The sequence below is a fragment of the Oratosquilla oratoria genome, chromosome 7, assembly GCF_046742065.1.
Source record: "Oratosquilla oratoria isolate Oo_2021 chromosome 7, ASM4674206v1, whole genome shotgun sequence".
Classification (NCBI taxonomy): Eukaryota; Metazoa; Arthropoda; class Malacostraca; order Stomatopoda; family Squillidae; genus Oratosquilla; species Oratosquilla oratoria.
Window position 1 is genome coordinate 82,566,195 of NC_134783.1, and position 14,778 is coordinate 82,580,972.

At 41.1% G+C, this 14,778-nt stretch overlaps 1 protein-coding gene across 3 annotated transcripts in view; it reads left to right on the forward strand.

Moving 5' to 3' along the window:
* Window positions 1–14,778, forward strand: part of LOC143027236 (SCY1-like protein 2) — an 84,307-nt gene that overhangs the window by 48,537 nt on the left and 20,992 nt on the right. For all 3 annotated transcript variants that reach the window (XM_076188466.1, XM_076188469.1, XM_076188467.1), the window contains 4 exons: window positions 235–394; window positions 5,493–5,729; window positions 5,894–6,026; window positions 14,113–14,258. In XM_076188466.1, the coding sequence (XP_076044581.1) occupies window positions 235–394; window positions 5,493–5,729; window positions 5,894–6,026; window positions 14,113–14,258 (676 nt within the window). The remainder of the gene's footprint in view (window positions 1–234; window positions 395–5,492; window positions 5,730–5,893; window positions 6,027–14,112; window positions 14,259–14,778) is intronic.

Sequence of the window (14,778 nt, forward strand, 5' to 3'; positions counted from 1 at the left end):
ACCCTAAATGACATGGTTCCATTTGGAGACTGTTGCTGGTTACCTGAAGGCTGCAGGCCTTCTGGAAGAGAGACCAAGAGCAACGGATTGATTGATTGATTGCTTACCCTGTTAAGAAACTAGTATTATCTATTAGATAAAATTTGACCATGCTATGATTTCATGTATTTGATTATGTATCAGCAAGGAAGTGTTTACTGCCCTAATTTGGATGTAATTTTGTTTCTCTTGAAGAATTGTTCCTTGTTTGGTGAAAGAATTTGTGAATGCAACCATGGTGCCCTTTGTACTACCAGTATTGCTACTTGTGGCAGAAAAAGCCTCCAAAGAAGAATTTGTGACTCATATTCTTCCAGCTCTCACTCCTATTATGAAACTTACGGAACCCATTCAAGTAAGTGATATCAATAATAATTAATCCATATTTCTGTGAATGATAAATATAACATAGATGTTCAGAAAAGGTAATGAGGATTCAATGTGATGACATTACCTGAAAGAAATCCAAATTATTTTATGTTAAGGAGCAAATACCAATATTACCTAAATGTTTAATGGAAAGTAGTTGTAAATCAATTAGAAAAGGCTGCCCAAAGAGATGTTCTTCATGTCTGCTCTGTAATTTTTTGAGTTGACATTGCATGTGTGTGTGTATACCTAGTTGTATTCTACGGGAAGGGGAGCAATGCTCATGGTGTCCCATCTTTGTATCTCGCAACATCTAGTTTGTTCTTAAATTCATGTATGGTGTTTGCACACACTATTGTTTCATCCAATTTGTTCCAGACATCCACGACTCTGTGTGGAAAGTCTCTCTCTCTCTCTCTCTCTCTCTCTCTCTCTCTCTCTCTCTCTCTGTCTCTGTCTGTCTCTCTGTCTCTGTCTCTCTCTCTCTGTCTCTCTCTCTCTGTCTCTCTCTCTCTCTGTCTCTCTCTCTCTCTCTCTCTCTCTCTCTCTCTCTCTCTCTCTCTCTCTCTCTCTCTCTCTCTCTCTCTCTCTCTCTCTCTCTCTCTCTCTCTCTCTCTCTCTCTCTCTCTCTCTCTCTCTCTCTCTCTCTCTCTCTCTCTCTCTCTCTCTCTCTCTCTCTCTCTCTCTCTCTCTCTCTCTCTCTCTCTTTTAGATCTCTTCTATAACTGTCCTTTTAAGCTTCTTTTTGTGTCCCCTTGTTTTTCTTGTATCCCAACTGCCAAGTGGGTTAGGGTGTTGTTACATACATACATATACCAAGGCTTTTTCCCCCTTACAAGGGAGGTAGCCAAAAAGAAAAAGGCATAAAATCATTCCCACCCATTCCATCCCTAGATACACTCCACTCCCCTCCACCCTCCCGCCCATCTTAGCATCTCCTGGATGACGGGTCATCCTTGCACCTTGTCCACTGCCCTGGGTCAGAGGCAGTGTCGCAAGACACAGCACATCCACAGCAAGGCCACTTCATTGAATTGGCGACCCCCCTCTCCATCCCCCCATGCATAAAAGAAGAAGACGGGGAGAAATCCCTTTGGGCTGCGTCAAATTTTGCTCACACATACTACCTCACCCCCCCATCCCCCCACCCCTTCCACCTCATGCATCACAACATCATCCATATACAACCCTTCTCCATTCACCCCTGTCTTCTGTCCTCTCCCGTCCTTCCTCAACAGACATTCCCCTCTTCCCCAAAGCCCCCTTCACCCCATCCATCCATCTCATCCTAGGACGTCCCCTCATGTTCACTCCCACCACATCTGCCTTCCATACCTCTTTTACCAGTCTTTCTTCACTCATTCTTTCTATGTGTCCAAACCATCCTATTTGTGGCAAAGGTCGAGGGGATGGCTGTTCAAACCCTACCACTGGCAAAGTTGAACCAAGGGCATGGTTCATTAAATGCCATGCTACAAAGTCCTTTCCCCATCTGGGGTATTAGCTGCATGTTATTGTGGCAAAGTAGCATGCAATTGATACTTTAGGGTCTATATGGGGTGCCCCTATGGACCAGAGCCACACATCATTTTGTCTGTGTGATAGAAGAAAACTGTTCATAGAGAAATGATGACACTTTTATACTACAACTGTCCCTCTGTTATGCTGTCCCCCAACCCCTTGTTACTGTCCTGTACCATTTCCCTGAATATTCATTTCCTTTTTTCACCTACCCTGTGGTGGGGGAAAAGAATGATACCACCAAGTCTTCCCACTTCAGTCGTAAGAGGAGACAAAAAACGGGACAGGGGATGGAATTAGGAGTCCTGGTACCTGTAGCCCCAAAGTGGACATACCTAAAAAAGTAAAGGCATAAGATGGTCTAGAAGTTTTCCAATCAGAACCCTAAGGTTTGGGTCTTTTAATGTGCGTGGATGTGGTACAGATGAGAGTAAAAGGGAAGAGATAGGTAGTATGTTTGTGAGAAGAAAGATGGATGTACTGGCTTTGAGTGAAACTAAAATGAAAGGGAAGGGCAAGTGTGAGTTTGGGAGTGTAGCTGGGAGGTTCTCAGGAGTGAAGAGGGGACAAGGTAGAGAAGGGGTGGCTATACTAGTAAGTGAAGAGATAGGTAAGCATGTAGTGGAGTGGAAGGAGGTTTCTTCAAGGTTATTGTGGATGAAGGTGAAGCTGGGAAGGGAGACGTGGGTTTTTGTAAGTGTGTATGGACCTGGTAGTGAGAAGAGCATAGAGGAAAGGGAGGCTTTTTGGATAGATTTAAATGAGTGCATAGAGGGATTAGGGAGAAATGTTAATGTAGTAGTATTGGGAGACCTTAATGCTAGGGTAGGAAATGAACCAATAGATGGAGTGATTGGGAAGTATGGAGTTCCCGGTAAAATTTGTAGTGGAGAATTGATGGTGGAGATGTGTCTTGAAAGAGTTGAAGATAGCAAATACAGTGTTTAAGAAGAAAGTCAAGCATAAGTACACATGGGAGAGGGTGATGGATGGAAGAGTGGCAGATAGAATGTTGATGGACTATATAGTGGTGACCAGGAGTATGGTAGGAAGAGTTAAGGATGTACATGTTCCAAGGGGAGAGAGTGGAGGAATATCAGATCATTTTCCGGTGGTAGGTAAATTGAGAGTGGAGAATAGGTGGAGAAAGAGGAAAAGGGCAGAAGGTAGGGAGGTACTTAGAGTGAATTGCTTAAATGAAAAAGAAAAGGAGAAGGAGTACAAGAAGCTGAGAGAGGAGTGGGAGGGAGTGAAGGATAGAGTGGAACTAGGAGTGGAGGAGGAATGGGGATGGTTCAAGGAGGGAGTCATAAGGTGTGCAAAGATGGTGTGTGGAACAAGGAGGGCGGGAGGAAATAGAAGGAAGGGTAGTGAGTGGTGGGATGAGGAAGTAAAGAAGATTGTAGAAGAGAAGAAACAGGCTATCATAGATTGGCTACAAATTAGGACGAGGGAATTGTATGAGAGGTACAAAGTAAAGAGAAGGGAAGTTAAGCATAAGATAAAGGAAGCAAAAAGGAGAGCAGATGTGAAATGGGGTAAGAGTATGCATCCAGGTAGTCAAATGCCACTTTTATTGACCTTAATAGGTTATATGTTTCACCGACTATTTTGTTTATATGTTTATCCGGTGTCATGTCTTTGCTGATTAATTCTCCAAGGTCCCTTTCCGAGTGCACTTTTTTTATTTCTGTACCAATTTTGTAATTTTTTGAAATTCTGTTTTTGCTTTTTCCAAACTCTAATATGCTACACTTCTTGATATTGAAGTTCACTTCCCACTTTTGAGTCCATTTCCAGATTTTGTCCAGGTCTGATTGTAATGAATCACAGTCCTCTTCTGTTCTTACTTTCTTTAATAATTTTGCATTATCTGTGAAGAATTTCATATAACATTCAACTCTCTCATCCATGTCGTTTATGTATATGGCAAACATGATTGGAGCCAGCACTGACCCTTATGGAACACCACTTCATCAGGGATGTGTTAAGTCACCCTGGCTGTTCAATTTATAAATGGATGGGGTGGTGCAAGAGGTAAATGCAAGGGTAGTGGGTCAGGGATTGGAGATGATTAAAGAAAATAAAGAAAAGTGGGAGATAAGCCAGCTGTTATTTGCGGATGACACTGCACTTGTAGCAGGATCAGAGGAGGGATAGAGTAAGTTAATGACAGAGTTTGAGAAGGTATGTGAAAGAAGTAAGTTGAAGATAAATGTGGGTAAAAGTAAGGTGATGAGATGTACAAGGGGAGAAAGTGGCAGCAGACTGGAAGTATTAAGGGAGAGAGCCTGGAGGAAGTGGATATTTTTAGATACTTGGGTGTGAATGTGGCAGAAAAAGAAGTGTAGGTGGAGGTAGAATGTACATACATACATATACCAAGGCTTTTTCCCCCTTACAAGGGAGGTAGCCAAAAAGGAAAAGGCATAAAATCATTCCCACCCATTCCATCCCTGAATACACTCCACACTCCTCCACCCTCCCTCTTATCTTAGCACCTCTTATCTTAGGTAGAATGTAGATTGAGAAAAGCAATTAAATGCCTTGGTGGATTAAAAAGTGTAATGAGAAATAGACATTTGGAAATGGATGCTTAGAGATTATATGAAGCAGCGATTGTGCCAACAGCACTGTATGGGGCAGAAACATGGAACATAAGTTAGGAAGAGAGGAGTTTGAATGTGTTTGAGATGAGGTGTCTGGGAAGTATGATGGGTGTTACTAGGCTGGATAGAGTGAAAAATGAGGAGGTGAGGAGGAGAACAGGGGTGGAAAGGGAGTTGGGAGATAGGGTTGATGAAAGAGTATTGGGGTGGTTTGGACACATGGAAAGAATGAGTGAAGAAAGACTAGTAAAAGAAGTGTGGAAGGCAGATGTGGAAGGAGTGAACATGATAGGGCAACCTAGGATGAGATGGATGGATGGGGTAAAATGGGCTTTGGGAAAGAGAGGAATGCCTGTTGAGGAAAGATGGGAGAAGACAGAAGATAGGGGTGAATGGGGAATAGTTGCATATGGATGATGATGTGCATGAGTGGAATGGGTGGGGGATGGGGGGTTAGGTGGTATGTGTGAGAAATAATTTGACACAGCCCGAAGGGATTTCTCCCTGTCTTCTCCTTTTCTGCATGAGGAGATGGAGAAGGGGGTCGCCAATTTAATGAAGCAGCCTTGCTGTGGATGTGCTGTGTCTTGTGACACTGCTTCTGACCCAGGGCAGTGGGCGAGATGCAGGGATGACCTGTCATCCGAAGGTGCCAAGATAAGAGGAAGGGATGGGGATGGATGGGAGTGGAATATGTAGGGGATGGAATGGGTGGGAGTGGTTTTTATGCCTTTGTTTCTTGACTACCTCCTTTGTAAGGGTGAAAAAACCTTTTATATATGGTACTATGAATAAGGTTTTGGATTAGTGTGGGGGTATAGTTTATGAGTATGTTTTGGATGGATGTTGGGTTTGATGTATGTTTTGACTCAGCCACTCCAGATATAAGAGGGAAAAGATCCCTTGATTGTTGGGACAGTATATACTGAGTGAAAAAAATTGATTTCTTTAAAGGTAATGCTTCAGCTAATGCAGAACATGGAGCTGCTTTTAACTAAAACTCCACCTGAGAATGTGAAGAATGATGTCATGCCACTTATCTATCGTGCCTTGGAATGTGACATCCAGCAAATACAAGAACTTTGCCTCAGCATCATTCCCATGTGTGCCTCCCATGTTGAATTTCCAGCTATGAAGAACTCACTTTTACCAAGAATCAAAAAGCTATGTCTTCACACAGGCTATCTCTCAGTAAGTTTTATCCAAATTATTTTCATTCACAACAACCTGTGTATTAGTAGGCATTTCTCTTGGTACTGTAATGATTTAACTTAGTATTATTATTTATTTGATTTGATTGATTGATTGATTGATTTATTTGTCATTCCATAAATACCCTGTTCAATGTTTTAAAGGTACGAGTGAATAGTTTGGTGTGTTTGGGAAAACTGCTAGAGCATCTAGACAAGTGGCTGGTGCTGGATGAGGTCCTGCCCTTTCTCTCTCAGGTGCCATCTCGGGAAGCTCCAGTCATTATGGCCATTGTTGGTAAGTTACTTCTTTATTTTATTCATAAACACAGGGCTGATTGAGAAGTTGAAATCCTATTTTATATATTAACTTATGTGTACTATTATTTAGTATTACATGTAAGACTTGGGTTTATGCTGGCTGAGCAGGTTAGAGTGTTGCTGCTGGCAGTAGAGGTAATGGTGATGGCAGTTTGAACTCTGCCACCAGCAAGTTGTACCAAGGGCATGATTCATTAAATTCCATGCTACAAACTCATCTTTAAGGGGTACCATCCTAGCACTCTGATGGGGGAGTTTAAGATGTTAAACCAAATCATCAATCTTTAGTAGTATTGGTAATGGGTTGTATTTACCTAGTTGTATTTTATGAGATGAGAACTATGCTTGTAGTGACCCATTTTTGTATCTCTCTACATCCAGTTTGTTCTTAAAATCTTGTATAGTTTTGGCACTCACTGTTTCCCCATTTAGTTTGTTCCAGACATCAATCACTCTGTCTGGAAAACTATTCTTTTTCAAATCTCTTCTGTAACTGTCCTTCTTTAGCTTCTTCTCATGTCCTCTTGTTTCTCATCTGTCCCATTTTAATAAGTCATCTCTATCAAGAACTTCCATCCCTTTCATAATTCTGTAAATAGTCAGCAAATTGCCTCTTTCTCTTCTCTGTTCCAGTGTTGATAGATGTAATTTATCCAGTCTTTGTTCGTATGTCAAATTTGAGAGTGTAGGTGCCATTTTTGTCGCTGCTCTTTGAATTCTTTCTAATTTCTTTATTATTATTTTTTTTTTTACCAGGTGCCCATAGTGTTGCAGCATACCCCAGTTTAGGTCATATCAGTGTAATTAGTATTTTCTTTACCATTTCTTCATCCATTTAGTCGAAGGCCACTTTCATTGATCTTAAGTTAAAAGTCTCTCCAACTAATCTGTTGACAAGTTTATCAGGTGTCAAGTCATTTGAGATAATTACTCCAAGGTCCCTTTCTGAGTTGACTTTTTTGACTTGGTACCAATTTTATGTTGACCCCATATTCTATTTTTGCTTTTTCCAAATTCCATTATACTGCATTTCTTAATGTTATAGTTCACTTCACATTTCTGACTCCATTTCCATATTTTGTCTAGTTCTTCTTGTAGCGATCTGCAGTCTTCTTCTGTGCTTACTCTCTTAAGTAGTTTGGCATCATCAGCAAAGAAGTTCATGTAACATTTCATTCCTTCATCCATATCATTTATATATATGGCAAACATTAAAGGGCCAATACAGAGCCTTGTGGGATCCCACTTATCATATCTTCCCAATTTGAATTCTTGTCTCTAAGTACCACTCTCATTTTCCTCCCACTCGAGAAATTTTTCATCCATTCCAGTAGCTTACCTTGTATTCCTCCTATTATTTCAATTTTTCGTATTAGCTTTTTATGTGGTACTTTATCAAAAGCCTTCTGCAAGTCCAAAAAGGTGCAATCTGCCCAGCCATCTTTTTCTTGTATCAGTGACAGAGTTTGGGAAGGTGTGTGAAACATGGAAGTTGAAGATAAATGTAGGTAAAAGGTGATGAGATTTACAAGGGGAGAGGATGGGAACAAATTGGAAGTGAGTATTAAGGGAGAGAGACAGGAGGAAGTGGATAGTTTTAGATACTTGGGTGCAAATGTGGCAGGAATGGGAGGAGTGGAGGTGGAGTTAGAATGTAGGTTGAGAAAAACAAGTAAATGCCATGGGGGATTAAAAAGTGTAATGAGAAATAGACATTTGGGAATGGATGCTACTAGGATATTGTATGGACAGATTGTGGCAATAGCACTGTATGGAGCAGAGACATGGAACATGATAGAATAAGAAAGAGTTGAAATGCCTGAGAAGTATGGTAGGGGTTACTAGGCTGGATAGCGTGAAAAATATGGTGAAGAAGAGAGGAAGGATAGAAAGGGAGCTGGGAGATAGGGCTAATGAAAAAGTATTGGAATGGTTTGGACACATGGAAAGAATGAGTAAAGAAAGATTGGAAAAAGAGGTGTGGAAGGCAGAGGTGGAGAGAGTGAACATGAGGGGGTGATTAAGGATGAGATGGATGGATGTGGTGAAAGGGGCGGTGGGAAAGGGGGATGTCTGTTGAGGAAGGGAGAAGAAGACAGAAGATAGGGGTAAGTGGAGAATGGTTGTTTATGGATGATGCTGTGATGTATGGAAGGGAGTGGGTGAGGGAGTATGTGTGAATGATATTTTGAAGCAGCCCAAAGGGATTTCTCCCTGTCTTCTCTTTTTCTGCATGAAGGGACATAAGAACATAAGACCATGAGGCCTGCACAAGGTAGTTCCATGTCCAGTACCACCTGTCATCCCCATCCATAAAGCTGTCTAACCGTTTCTTATGACAACTGATAGTTTTAGCACTCACTACATGGTTACTAAATCTATCTCATTTGTTGACCACCCTATTAGTAAACCAATTCTTGCCTATTTCCTTCTTAAACCTAAATTTGTCCAGTTTAAATCCATTACAGTGAGTCCTCCTTATACGGAAATTCTCCATCCGGTAAATTCACAGTTATGGTATTTGGTAATTACTTCCCTCGATTCTATTTATGGTAAGAAAAATTCACAGATATGGTATCCGCTAGATATTTTGAAGAGGAAAGAGCAGGGAGAAGGTACATCTGCCATATCCTATTATTAAATGTTATAATGGGTTCGGTATACAGTAATTTCAATTTGTGGTAAGGTTTTCAGGAACGCATATGTACCGTATAACGAGGACTTACTGTAATTCCTCTTCTGATCCTGCTACAAGTGCAGTGTCATCAGCAAACAACAACTTATTTATCTCCCATTTTTCTCTATTTTCTGTAACCATCTCCAATCCCTGACCCATTACCCTTGTGTTTACTTCTTGCACCACTCCATCCATTTATAAATTGAACAGCTAAGGTGACATAACACATACCTGTCGAAGTCCCATCTTTACCTCAAACCACTCACTCTCTCCATTTCTAATTCTAACACAGACTCCACTACTCTCCATTTTCTTTAACCATCTCCAATCCCTGACCCATTACCCTTATGTTTACTTCTTGCACCACCCCATCCATATATAAATTGAACAGCCAAGGTGACATAACACATCCCTGTTGAAGTCCCATCTTTACCTCAAACCACTCACTCTCTCCATTTCTAATTATAACACAGGCTCTACTACACACATACATATACCAAAGGCTTTTTCCCCCTTACATGGGGGGTAGCCAAAAAGAAAAATGCATAGAAATCACTCCCACCCATTTCATTTTCCATATGATTCCACTCCCCTCCACCCTCCTCCCTCCCTCCTATCTTGGCACCTCCTGGATGACGGGTCATCCCTGCATCCTGTCCACTGCCCTGGGTCAGAAGCAGTGTCGCAAGACAGCACATCCACAGCAAGGCCGCTTCATAAATTCGGTGACCCCCCCCCCCCCCCTCCTCCGTCCCCTCATGCAGAAAAGGAGAAGACAGGGAGAAATCCCTTTGGGCTGCGTCAAATTTTTTCCATACATACTTCCTCACCCCCCCATCCCCCACCCACTCCCCCTCATGCATCACAGCCTTAGCTCTACACAACCCTTCTCCATTCACCCCTATCTTCTGTCCTCTCCCGTCCTTCCTCCACAGACATTCCTCTCTTTTGTAAAGCTCCTTTCACCTCGTCCATCCATCTCATCCTAGGACGCCCCCTCATATTCACTCCTTCCACCTCCGCCTTCCACACTTCTTTTACTAATCTTTCTTCACTTATTCTTTCCATGTGTCCAAACCATCCTAATACTCCTTCATCAACCCTATCTCCCAGCTCCCTTTTCACCCCTGTTCTCCTCCTAACCTCCTCATTTCTCACTCTATCTAGCCTAGTAACCCCTATCATACTTCTCAGACATTTCATCTCAAACACATTCAAACTCCTCCTCTCTTCCTCTCTCATGTTCCATGTTTCTGCCCTGTACATTGCTCTACTACTCTTGTAAAAATTCTTGACTGTTCTTAACATCTTTCCTCCTATCCCATATATCTGCAGTACCTCCCGCAGTGCCTTCCTGTCTACCCTGTCATAAGCCTTTTCCAAAATCCATAAAGGCCCAAAACAGTCTTTAACTTTTCCTAAAGCTTTCTCACATATCTGCTTTACCACAAAAGTCTGATCCACACAACCCCTACCTGTCCTGAACCCATACTGTTCCTCACCAATTACTCCCTTTGTTCCTCTCCTAATCCTATTATTCAACCCCCCCCCATAAACCTTCCCAACTACTGTACACTCAACAAACTCTTCCCTCTGAAACTACTACACACACTTGTCCTCTTTTCCCTTTTAAAGTGGAATTATACAGGCACTCCTCCAACAGTCTACCCTCTTTTAGACAAACATTAAACAACCTCCTCAGCCAGTCCACCACTACTGTATCTCCCTTTTTTAGATACTGTATGACACCTATCTAACCCAGGTGCCTTACCTGCTCTCATCATTTTAATAACTGCTTTCAGCTCATCTTTATTTTTCCTCCATTTTCTTCATTCATTACTGTCATTTTCTAAATGCTTCCCACTGCGACTACCTTTCCCCTTCCAGTCCTCCTCCACATTTAGCAACTCCCTAAAATACTCTGCCCATCTTCCTTTTACTGCTGTCTCTTCCATTGTCACCTCTTCTGCACTTTTTACCTTTTCTTCTCTACATGATTCACCCCTCTTCCTCTCTTAATTTCTTTCCAAAACATCTTTTCTTATTTTCAATTTTTTTTTGTCATTCTCTTACCCCATTTCACATCTGCTCTTCTCTTTGCCTCCCTTAACTTGTGCTTTACTTCTCTTTTCTTTGTACCTCTCATATGATTCTTTCATCCTATTTTGTAACCAATCTGTGAATGCTCATTTCTTCTCTTCTACAACCTTCTTTGCTTCATCATCCCACCATTCACTACCCTTTCTTATATTTCCTCCCATCCTCCTTATTCCACACACCATCTTTGAATACCTTGTGACTCCTTGAAACATCCCCATTCCTCCTCCACCCCTAGTTCTACTCTATCCTTCACTTCCTCCCACTCCTCTCTGTTTCTTCTTTTACTCCTTTTCATTTAAGCAGTTTACTTTAAGTACATCCCTACCTTCTGTCCTTTTCCTCCTCCATTTATCTTCCATTCTCAGCTTACCTTCCAAAAAATGATCTGATATTCCCCTTTAGAACGTGCACATCCAAAGCTCTTCCTACTCTTCTCCTGGTTACCACTATATCATCCATTAAAGCCCTTTCTACCACCCTTCCATCCACCATCCTTTACCATGTGTACTTATGCTTGACTTTCTTCCTGAACACTGTATTTGCTATCATCAACTCTGTAGACACATCATCATCTCTCCACTACAATTTTTTACTGGAACTCCACACTTCCTAACCACTCTATCTATTGGTTCATCTGATACCCTAGCATTTAGATCTCCCAATACATTGACATTTCTCCCTAAACCCTCTGTGCACTCATTTAAATCTATCCAAAAAGCTAACCTTTCCTCTTCACTCTTCTCACTACCTGGCCCATATGCATTTACAAAAACCCACATCTTCCTTCCCAGTTTCACCGTCATCCACATTAACCTTGAAGAAACCTCCTTCCCCTCCACCACATCTCTTCACTTACCAGTATAGCAACCCTTTTCTCTCCCTCATCCTCTCTTCACTCCTGATAGGCAGTATATTCTCACAAATATACTGCCTATCTCTTCCCTTTTACTCTTATCTGTACCACATCCACACACATTAAAAGACCCAAACCTTAGATTTCTGGTTGGAAAACTCCTCCCAGACCCTCTTATGTATGCTTTTTTTAAGGAATGTTCCCTTTGGGGCTACAGAGAGTACAATACTTAGTCCTATCCCTGTCCCGTTTTTGTCGCCTTTTACAACTCAATTGGGAACACTTGATGGCAGTATTCTTTCTCTCCCATCACTGGGTTTGGTGAAAAAGGAAATGAATATTCAGAGAAGTGGTACAGGACAATTTTAAGAGTGGGAGAACAACATAATGGAGGAACAATCACAGTATAATAGCATAGCATCATTTCTCTATGAATAGAGATTTCCTCTATCACAGACAAAATGATGTGTCACTCTAGTCTGTAGGGGCACCCCATACAGACACTAAAATATCAGCTGCCTGCCACTGAGCAACTTTTAACCCCCCAATAACATGTAGCCAATACCCTCAGATGGGGATAAAAATGCAAAGAAAAAAAAAAAAGCATGAATCACTATGAATAGAGATTTTCTGTATCACAGACAAAATGATGTGTGGCTCTGGTCTGTAAGGGCACTTCATATGGACCCTAAAGTATCAGCTGCATACCACTGAGCAGCTTGTAACCCCACAATAACATGCAGCCAATATTCCAGACAGGGATAAAAATGCAAAGGAAAATTAATATTGCTTTGAATATTATCTTGTTTTCTGAATTTCTGGGTCTGATCTGGAAACCAGGTACTGATTCATCTGGGCCACATTTCCTTTTGGAGGTGGGGTTATAGTGTCCATTTGCAGAAAGGCAATGTCAAACTCAGTAAGATGTTTTCTTCTGGTCCTCTTCCTTTCTTCACTGGCAGGGAAACAAGAACTACACTCACATGCAATGTTCAGGACACCATCCAGCTCTAAGACTGTGCCAACACAGAATCAAACTGTCATAGATGCAACTATCACACAGAGGACATGAAGCACATTATCTTACACTGCCCCACACTAACAATAACAAGATAACAACACAATATTTCTTCCTTGAGTGGCCTGTAGGCCTGCCCAGTGGCTACTGTCATTTATCTTTGAGGTGTGGTTCTCCTATAAGAGAGACCTAGGGCAGTGGATTGATTGATTGATCTTGTTTTCTGAGCTAAGTAGTAAATGTTCTTAGATACATGAATAATTTTTTTCTAGACAAGGAATTTAAACCAAATATATTATGTAACTGAACAATAATATGATTAAGATGTCAGCAGTTTCAGAATGTAGTTGGATGAAATAACCTTGGATGTTCCAGCTTAATTAAACCTACAAAACAAAAGTTTAAAGTAATTAAAATTGTTGAGCCATGACAATCACCTCAAATAAGAAAGTAGGCATTTGAATGTGGTTAGGGTGTATTTTTTGGTAGTAAGTCAAGGTGTAGCCTCTGTATTAGAGTCTCTCACTTGTGTAGATATCTTTTGTTTCTTGTCATCACATAGTGTTCACTGCCTCTGTGATCAGTGAACTCACTGTGATACTGTGATACAAGCCAATTCAACCCCTTCACCTCCACCTAGTAGTGCAGCTCTAAGGCACCTGTATTATAAATAAGCTTAAGCAAAATCATAGACACTTACTGCTTCAGTTCCTACACAAACACAACATATGCATAGCTCAAATCCTGGAAACAAAACTAACATCATAGTCCACACTACCCTCATTCACTGATTACAAAATCAAATGCCCACCCCTTCCTCAGACATCAGCCCCACGAATAAAGCCCTCGCAAGAGAACTTGAACTGCATTGGCACACTTGTGTTGAGATCACCATCTAGCACTAAGACAGTACCAGCACAGAATAGGCCTGTCTACAGAAGCAAACTGACCCAGATGCAATCATCTCACAGAGGACATTGAACACCACTCATACTGCCCCACACAGACAATACAATATTTCTTCCTGTATTGACTTGGGCAGATCCTGTGGCAGTTGCCAGTTACATGGGAGTCATGCATCTCTTGCAAGAGAGACTTGGGGCAAGGGATTGATTGATTGATCTTTAATCTCAGCATAGCACGGTCTTGAAGGATAGAAGTGCAAGTGAATTGTCAGCAATAAAATACAAAACAGTACAGTAGCCTGAGGCAAAGTAGATTAGCTAGTGATGAGTTCATGTTGTCTCCTGTTGGCTGGGTGTGAATTAGATGGAGGAAGGATGCTGTGACTTGGTATGCATGAAAAAGGAAAGCTGCATCTTCAAAATGAATAACTATTTATATAAAAAGTTATGAATTATATTTTCTATTTATTCAAAATTATGTATATACCAGTAATTCTTCTTTACTTTTAGGTATCTATAAGGTTTCCCTGACTCACAAGAAGCTTGGAATATCAAAGGAAGTGTTGGCCACCAAAGTGCTGCCTTTCCTCTTTCCTTTAAGTATTGAGAGTTCCCTCACCCTTGCTCAACATGCTGGCATTATGAGTTTGATCAAGGTGAGTTTATTTTGTATGTTATTTTAAGCTGTAAAAACTCTCAAAAGATCAATTTTAAGGTAATAGGATGGGCTTGAAATAAAGAAATCCACTAAACAAATAGCATATGGAAAGGTAGGTGCCATAATAGGGATAGAAGTGTATGAATATAATTGTTTGGCAGCAGCCTTAAAAATGTATAAGAATTTTTATTACTTTTAAGTGGTAGGTGTTTTCACTAGGCCAAATAAAATTGCCTGACAGTAGCCAGAAGAATCATATGAAAAAAAATATTGCCATCTATGTGTTAACCCCTTCCATACAGTGATGCCCACAGGCGTCATGAGGCGCGAGTTATATGAGGATGCTGGCATTGGCATCTTGATTATATTTATTCTGTAGTTGTAGCTGAGATGGGAGATAATCCAGTTGTTGTTTGCTGATGACATTGCACTTGTGACAGGATCACAGGAGGGATTAAGGAAGCTAGTGACAGTTTGGGAAGGTGTGTGAAAGAAATGAAGTTGAAGATAAATGTGGG